At 36.8% G+C, this 9,664-nt stretch overlaps 1 protein-coding gene across 1 annotated transcript in view; it reads right to left on the reverse strand.

Annotated features, from left to right (window-relative positions):
• LOC145679705 (venom dipeptidyl peptidase 4) overlaps nucleotides 1–9,436 on the reverse strand; it is a 76,265-nt gene extending 66,829 nt beyond the window's left edge. Inside the window, exon 1 of the mRNA XM_081750274.1 lies at nucleotides 9,334–9,436. Within this exon, the coding sequence (XP_081606400.1) occupies nucleotides 9,334–9,345 (12 nt within the window). The 5' untranslated portion in view covers nucleotides 9,346–9,436. The remainder of the gene's footprint in view (nucleotides 1–9,333) is intronic.
• Between the last annotated feature and the right edge of the window lie 228 nt (nucleotides 9,437–9,664).

The raw sequence follows: 9,664 nt of genomic DNA on the forward strand, positions 1-9,664 counted from the left end.
AGAAATATTTTCGGGACGCCAGGATGCAGATCTCGATTCTGTGACGGTCCGGAATTTTCTGGGCCGAATGGCAATCCTAAGTCTAGCGGAGTACAGTAGCGTTCAAAATGTTTTTTGACTGTCACAGTCATATTTGTTGTTCTTGTTCAATCGTGCTGTTCGGTAGTTGATGAACCTTTCAAAAGTGACCGAAGCAGCTACATCAAGAGAACTACGAGATCCTTTGGGTAAGAAGTGTCTAAAGCTACAATGAAACTAAGATTCGTCGAAGTGGGAAGGAGATAGCGGGTTGCCACTTCTGACTGCTGTCAACCGAAAGCAACTATACAAATGGGCGAAATATCATTGCATTAGATTAGATTAGACAAGTTTTCAGGTATTGTCTAACCGGCCAGAACACCAGAAGAAAAATTTAAACCTGAATGCACGGTGCCGAAATTCCAAAAGGGAAGCGGATCCCAAATCCTAATGACCCGTGGATGGTTTTGTAAATACTGATAGATACTTAAATTTGATGAAGGAATATTGGATTCCGTCAAAGATAAAATTGCTGGGAAGAAGGAAGACTTGATTGTACCAACAAGATGATGCATCTTGACATGTCTCCAGAAAGGCTAAGAAGTGGTTTAACGAGGTGAAAATACCTCTGCTGGAGTGCCAGCACGATTTCCAGATATGAACCTTATTGAAGTGGTGTGGGACTTGATGAACCGAGGGTTAGCAGAAAGGAATATTGGCTATGTGGTGGAGCTCCGGAGAACGATTGCTGAACGATCCTATTTCTTATAGTATCTGTTCTAAGCGAAAAAGAGTGCTCTGGCGTCATATATCGGCAAGATGGAAATGGTGACATACACGGCAAGGGTCTTCTTTAAACCCACCTCTACTTTCTTAGAATTTTAGTGAATAACTTAAGACCAATGAAGGATATCAAGAATAAAGAAAGTAAACCAGCATGTGTAGGTAGAAAGCTATTATTATAAACTACTAATTTGTTTTCAAGTCGTTATAATGTATAAATTTGGGTGCCAATTATGACGTTACAAACTGCGCACCCAAATTTCTGGTCTAAAAGAAAACATTTAGAAAACGTTACTATTGTATTTATGAACGTTTTGTAGATACTACCTTGCTTACATGTCCGTGAACCTGGTCCCACCCACACCCGCACTAATTTTAAAACATGCCAAAAATTAGTGCCCAATTAGTGCCGACGACCTACAAAAAAATGTGCTGTTAAAACGTCGAAAAACAACAAAAGATTCTATGTGGGACTAGATTCATGCTAGTCCCATCCACTCAACCAATTGAGATCAAACCTATACACAAAGTTAGTGTTAAATTAGTGCTGACGATACCACATAAAAAGAAAATTAGTGCTATTATCAGAAGGCCAAAATATATTCTAGAATCTTTAATAGCGGCATCATCAAGGGAAACAATCGATTCGTCATTTGTTTGAGATTAATAGCACTAATTTTCTTTCTGTACAGCATTGTCAGCACTAATTTAACACTTTGTGTACAGGTTTCATCTCGATTGGTTGAGTGGGTGGGGCTAGATGAATCTTTTTGTTTATGTTCTCTCTTTTTGTATTTTTGATGTGTGTGTAACAGCATATTTTTTTTTAACATTACAGGTCGTCACCACTAATTGGGCACTTATTTTTGGCATATGTTTTAAAATTAGTGCTGTGTGGGTGGAGCCAGGTTCATGGACATGATACTTTCAACATTTGTGTTATTCTTTATTGTCTTTAAGTTAACACATTAAAAAAAAAGAAGTAAGGGTAAGCTTAGCAAAGACAAAAGGAATGTTACGGTGTTGAGCCAATGCACCTATTCAGACCCCAACAAATTTCAGTGAATTTTGAGTCAGCTGACAATTTTTATTTAATCCGTTTTCTTCCTCCCTCTGAGATCGAAAAACAACAAGATATGCAATGGAAAGACTTTTGTGGAAAGGATGTATAATCAGTTGCGTATAGTAAGATTGAAGTTTATTTCATTCTACCTAGCAGAATTAAAGACCATAAAATTATTTTTTTAAATCCAGTGAACGATAGAGTACTTCAATCAGACGACGGAAGAACTGTTTTTTTTCTTTCACTTAAGATTACGTCCTTTAGGCTAAGGGAGATGACGATTAAAGCTAATGAATGATAATGGAAGCGTTGGTGAAATGAGAAAATGGGAGGAAACGGGAGTACACTGAGAACACGCACGGACACGATGTTGTCCACCCCAAACTTACTTGACTAGGATCGAACCAAGGACCCTGCACACTAGAGGTAAACACTCTACCACTGAGCCACTATACTTCCCGGAACAACTGTTGCAGAATACCTTGACAGCCCTATAACCAACAGAATATTTATAACAATAGTTCAGTATTTGGCCACGACTTGCTCAAGATTTGGTTAAAACGTCCTTATTCTTTATAAGTAGAAAAACCAACAATAATATAAAAAAAACGAAAACTCCCATTTTGAGACAAAGATAAATTTGTTTACGTTACGAGCGTCTGCAATGAACAGTGTAATCCTCACGTTGTTTCACATTTTCAGAATATTGCACAAGTTTTATCACTAATCTGTTTCAAGATTAAAAAAAAATCCAGTACAAATCCCACTGACATAAAAACACAATTTATGAACAATGGTGGATTAGATTACTTTAGTACACAATAACCCTGACCTTTAAAAGCTCTGAAAATAATAAGTTGCCCTATTATCAGTACTTATATGATGGATTTTTATTTACTTAAAAGTCTTACAAAACTTCTGAAACAATAGCGGCGGAATAACATATCAATAGTTTCTTTCTCTCTCTCTCTCCTTTTTTCTCTTTTCCTGATACTTTATTTACTTTATGTTCTTAACAAACAGAATTAGCTTGTTTTCCTATTTTTTCCGTACAAATAAGAAGATAATTACCCCATGTAAGTCAACACTTAATTATATAAAAAAATGCAACTTTCCTTTGAACTATTATTGATAATACTTAATTATATAAAAAATGCAACTTTCCTTTGAACTATTATTGATATAAACTAATTTTATATGTTATGCATATTTAATGTCGTTCAAATTTTCAACATCGATGAGGTGGAACTCAGGTAAAGAGGAGGGGAATATATTTAAAAATGACCAAAATTGACCGATATTAGTGACGAATCCATAGTTTTCGGGGCTGCTGAGATGAAGAGTGACACTTCCGATGCTGTTTAAATCCAAATTCAGCATACGATAGTAATATTTAATTTTTACTGCCATTTTTACCAAACATATAACTTAAGACGTTGTGAATTTAAAGTTTTTATTTCAAACTAGCGAAGCGAGTAATCAACGCTAGTTTATTATGTTTCTCAGTTTTCAAGAAATAGAAGACTTAGTACGAGGGTCGTTCCGAAAATAATGACTCCCATTTGTTCATGGAAACTAATGGAGATACATAAATAACAACAGCACGGCTAAACAGCAATATTTTACTACAGACTGTCATTTTTCCACATAGTTTCCACCATTCGTTATGCACTTTTGCCTACGATGAACTAGAGCCTGCATGCAGCGATTGTAAAAGTAGGAACCAGCTGAGGCTAACCACTTTCTTATAGCTTTGACAATAGCTTCCGAGTCTTGAAAATGTTCGCCACATTCAGCTTTGTACACAATTCCATGGTCGTTATCCGGCGATCAGCACGGATGAGTTGATCAAGACGCTCTTCATTGCGAGGGATGACAGCTGTGCAGGGTCGACTGGGTTTTGGCTTGTCATGAACATCCTTTTCAGCATCTTGAAAATATCGTACCCATCGCCTCACATTGCTCACGTCTATTGTATCGTCTCCATAAACCTTTATCAAGCGTCGATGGATTTCAATTGGTGCAATTCCTTCACCAGTAGGAAATTCAATCACACGTCCATATCAGAGGTATACAGAGGTTGTTCAGTCTACGTTTGGCCGATTTCGTTCCTTCCCCCCTCCCGGGCAGAATGGACTCAACCGACCTGGCTCGTGGCGTCCTGCAGTGTTGTGCAGTGACTTCCTGAGAACGGAGTTATTTTCCCGCGGAGACGACAATAACACATAAAACAGGACTATTGTCGTGAGTGTTGTGTTAAATTTGTTTCCAAGTATGTGGGTTTCCGCTCTGTGACCATAATGTAGCCCAAACTAAGCCAGTTTTGGGAAGGCTATGTTGCGGCTCTTTATGACGCCCACTTTAGCGTTTCTGTCATTAGAAAACAGTGCAAGAAGAATGGTTGCAACATCAGTTTAAGTGGAATAAAAAATGTTATTAAAAAGTACAAGGGCAACTACGCTCCACCATTTGGATCGCCAACGAAGTTGCCTAGGAAGCGGGAATGCATCAAGGCCACCTCCACCATGGAGATTAAACTTCGCAAAATGGCAATGCAAGAAAATCCGCCAACACAAAGGTGTATGGCTAATCGTCTTGACGTGTTTTTGGGGACTGTGAGCCGGACGTTACACCATCAACTCAAGCTGGAAAAAGTCATGAAAGCTCGCGGCCATCTTCTCACTGATGCCCACCAAAAGGAACAAAAGTGTAACGCCGGGAAACTGTAAGAACGGCATTTGGCAAAACAAAGGTGGATGTACGTCGTAACGCTCGATAAAGCATGGATTTACCTTTCCGACTGTGGTAAACCGAGAGCAAGGGGCCAAGAACTTCAGATGGTGGGTCCGTGTCTGTAAAGAATCCTTCCCAAAAGGGTTCATGGTCGTTACTGGCTACTGTTACCGAGGTAAACTGAAGATTCGTAGGGTGGTGAAGAACTGCAAAATAAATTCGCAATATTTTTAGAAGCAGATCATGCGGACGATCTAGATGAGATTCCAATAATGTACGGAAATGGCGCCAATCTGGTGCGCATTCACATGGACAAGGCCTCATCACATACCTCACGATCGTCCCTCGCATCCTACAAGGAGATGGAGGAGGCAAGTGGTATGCAGGTGATACCTTTCAATGAGGTAACTGTTAGATCTCCAGATGCAAGTCCTATGGACTATTGTGGATTTGGATTGCTGAAGCGGGCTTTGGGTAAACTGCGTGTGGCAACTGTGGAAGGACTTTAGAAAGCTGTGCAAATTAAATGGGACAAGATTCCCCTCCCAGTTCTTCAGAGAAACCTATTACAGTGGAAATTACGCTGTCGTTCTATTGTTAGGAACCAAGGGAAATTCATCGAGCACTTACGGACCTGGTGCCATGGATTCTTCTAAATTTTTAGGGAAGTCGAAATTGGCCAAATGTAGACTGAACAATCTCTGTATTAGGGCCTAGGCCGCAGTTACCAAGGAGGGCCCTCAGACTATAAGACTTACAACGACTCACCAAAGGTGGTCGTCAACCCTGGTTCGGCTAATAACATAAATAAATCTTTCATGGCAGTAATTGTTCACACCTTAAAATAACTTCCGTAATTATATCCGTTATTATTCTCACCTTTTATACTGAAATTACACGTCGATGATGAGTAGTAAATAATTTATTCGTTGATTCTCTTTTAACGTATATTCATACAAACTGTTTTGCAATCAAACATGTCCACTGAGTATCTATAAACAACTACCTAGCAACCAATTATACAATAATGCATCTTTCTTACATATATTAAAAACATTCTTCTTTTGTTATTTTTAAATTAACATTATATCAGGCATAGTGTTTGCGTAGAAGCACTTTCTGCCCAAAAATACAGATAATTATCAATCGATACAAAGTATCTCGTTGTATCTCGTTGTAGACTAATTTCTAAAATTGCTATAGAAATTTTAGACTATAACACCAATCTGCGATGATCCATCATGTTATGCAGTTGCAACTTCGTTGTTACTTGGTACTTTTTGCAAGCTATGATTTATCATTGGTCATTGTAAATTTGATGTCACAGCAAGTTGTAATCTAGCAGCAAATCACAGGATTTCGAGAAACATAAACTCTCGATAGAATATTTTATAATAATTATTGTATTGCCATATAGTAGCTGAACCATTAAACAAATAATAACCAATAACGTTTTAGTATGGAATGAAAAGGACAGCTTAGCAATGATGATGACAGCTTAGTGAAAACTGAAACACTAAACAACTAATAATAATTTTGACTATGGAATGAACACGATAGTTTTACTGGAAATGGAAAACACTGCCGAAACACTAAACAACTAATAATTTAAAAAAAAAATTAAGATTCTTTTCAGTTCAGATGATGAATTGCAGAGTTCCTGAATAACTTCGCTAACTAAATGTAACATGTCTCTTTCCATACTCATTAGTAAAAATGTGTCCAAAATGTCTTCAGACAAACTAGCTCTGAGATTTATTTTCACCAACTTTAACTTTGAGAAGTACCTTTCATATATCACTTGTGTGCATAGTAAAGACAACGCATATTTGTATACAATGTATAAATTATTAAAACAACTGTAGACTGACATAGAAATTGATACAAAATTTTCCCTTTATATGACAAACATTTTTACAGAAGATGTTTGCAGCATCATTATCACTCTTGCCGTGAATCCCATTGAAAGATGTTCCATCTCGCATAGCAGGCTAAGATACATAATCATCATAATCATCATCTTTTTCTTCTACTATTTCAGGGGCATCATTCTCTTCGGGATCATCAAAAAGCAGAACGTTTTGTGACAGAGTGTCATACATGACAGAGAACTGCTGGAGCTCTTTGTATATTTCCTCCTCTTTTACATTTAGTTTCTTTCGAAAAAACTCTTAAAGGTCCTGCAGGCACACCATTCTTCTTGATTTCCGAAAACTGTTTGGGATCCAACATTTCAAGTTCAGACAGTAAGTCTTTTGGCTGCTGAAATCTATCACTGAAATATGTAGCAGCTGTATTGAAAATTTAGTTTCTTTCCCAGTTCATCTGCGGCAAGTTTCCTGGCATTTTCTCTTCTTTGAGATTCTTCTGGGCGGAAAGTCTTCTTCCATTTCTATCTCTACACCAGATTGCACAAGCTGTTGATTTATCTCCTCACATAATATTTAAAGCATTAAACAAACATCGTCTTTTGCCTCTATTTTCTTCTGATACTACTGCTGCAAAATGTCTACAAGTGTCCAGGCCATAAGACAGTCCAATCCTTGGGACTGTAAGTATTTTGGAACAGGGCCTGTCCTGTACAATATCATTAAAGAACAATAAAAATGTAAGAAATATTTTTACACTGAATGCGCTGAAGGCACTGAATGTGATATTGATGATGATGAACAGTCGTTCTCGTCTTGACTTCCTGTTTCATAGCGAAACTCCTTAGTATCGATTATCGCATTCAGTGCCTTGTTTTTGCTCCACCATCGTGTTGCATCAACTTTTTGAAGTTTTCGTAGTCTGTCATGTCCCTCGTGCCTTGCATCCATGATTTTTTTTCAAAGCATTCATACTTTTGTAGGATTCAGACAGGAACACAACACTAGTTGGAACCACATCCACGTAAGTTTTCAGCTTCAAAGTAGTTTTGAGCGCAAGAGTCTTGCAGGCAAGACCAAGATCAAGACCAAGACCAAGACCATACCTGCAAGACCAAGACTCTAGTGCAAGAGTCTTGCACAAGTACCGGTACTACTTGATTTTTTAAAATATAGAATGTAAAAAGGAAGGGGAAAAATGATTACATCTTTCACTTGAATTTCTTAGCTTCAGTAATGATGAGAAAATGCGAGACCTTAGTTTTGCACACCGAGTGTTGGTCTTGGTCTTGCACTGGAACCCTTGGTCTTGGTCTGGCTTGCAAGAGTTTTGCAGTCTTGCTTTTAAGAAATCTTATGCTTTTCATAGGTAAATTTTACTCTGGATATATGGGATAATAAATTCTACAATGAGCCAATAATAATGGAATTACAATATGAAAGTATGGTGATAGTGTACAACATAGGCGATGACTTTGTTTTGTTTTCTTTGGGTGCCCATGCTTCACTACTTATAAGATAAATCACAACGTTTCATAATCTTTTTATATTTTTTAACAAATCCAATACTCCACTGGTTTCCAAATTGAAGAGGCTACCCCTGAGACGCATGGAAGAACGTAAAGACGGCACAGATTACTAAAATACAATGAATTGCAAAACTATTTTTACACTCTAAAGGCAATGGAGTTTTTCTTTTCAACCACGATTAGCTAATCTTTGTATTCAACAAACTTCCAATTAAATATTGAGATTTTGTTTTACTAACTCCAATATGTACTCTGTGGGGCAGAAACATCGACATTACGCAAAAGCAATGAAAAATATAGCCTCTCAAAACGTGGGCATGGAGAAAAATGGAGAAAATTAGCTGGGTTCAACGGAAAACGAACGAGAAGGTGTTAGAAATAGTAGCACTAGGGTAGAAAATAAGAATTTTAGATGAAATTAAGAGAAGGAAAAGGAACTGGTTGGAACATTGACTGAGGAGGAACTGTGAGGGACATGCTAGAAGGTATGATAGAAGGAAAGACAGGGAAGGGGTGAAACAGACTGTAGTTGAAGGAAGATATTAAAACAGAAAATTGCTTCGTAAAGACGAAGAGACTAGCTGAGAACCACATCGAAGCTTCTCAGTTGCAGCAAATGATCTGCCAATAATGGTAGGGTTGCTTTGATGATGAAGATGTTGATGATATGTTTAGCAAAATTGGTTCGTTAACTTCTTTTTTAACAGATAAGGGTTATTTACGTCCGTCCGTTAATCTACACAATAACTCTTGAACGAAAACGAATTTTTTTAAATATGTACTTTTTTTTGTAATGGACAGCTAAGCGTTTGTCACAGAAGAGTTTGATAATGGAGTCACAAATAAAAACGTAAAATAAAGAATGTCGGTTGAATCTTTCTAGAATTATCGGTTCCAATCAATAACCGATCCATAATCGAAGGTTAATTATATAAAGCAGACACATAAGTTATAAATACAAAAATAAACTTTTTACACAATACGGTACATTTATTATCGATCTTCAGTAATAGCGAATATTCAATCGATATCTGGTCAGTCTGACGATGTCAATTACGTATTCACATACTTTTTGCATTATGAGTGAAAGAATAACATGACCAATCAACCAGGTATGGTGCTAGTCTTAACTATGGATGAAAGAATGACACTGAAGCAGAAATGATGCTAATACGAGTATTCAACTTTAGCTATGGGTGAAAAAAAATGTCATAATGACCAATCACGCATGTTTGATACAAGTATTCATTTTTAGGAGTGGATGAAAGAACAGCTCTATAAAATGTAATGCTTTGATCAAGACTCCACACGTTCAATCCAACGCTTAAATAATTCTTACCTTAGTATGCATTTCACACTTGCTAAGAAGAATGAACAAAAAGCAACTAACTATAATATAATAGCACACCGAGTAACAAACACTTCCGAAAGGATATATATTATATAAGAGTCTATATATATATATATATATATATATATATATATATATATATATATATATATATATATATATATATATATATATATATGTGTGTGTGTGTGTGTGTGTTAAAAAAATATTATAATCCCACTAAAAGATTTAGCGAAAATCTCCTAAATCCTTTTCTGATTAGGAAATACAAGAATATCACTCCATAGTCTCTTCTGATAAGATATTGGAAAATACCTTT

This window comes from Thermobia domestica, chromosome 2, assembly GCF_964235325.1.
Source record: "Thermobia domestica chromosome 2, izTheDome1.hap1.1, whole genome shotgun sequence".
Taxonomy (NCBI): Eukaryota; Metazoa; Arthropoda; class Insecta; order Zygentoma; family Lepismatidae; genus Thermobia; species Thermobia domestica.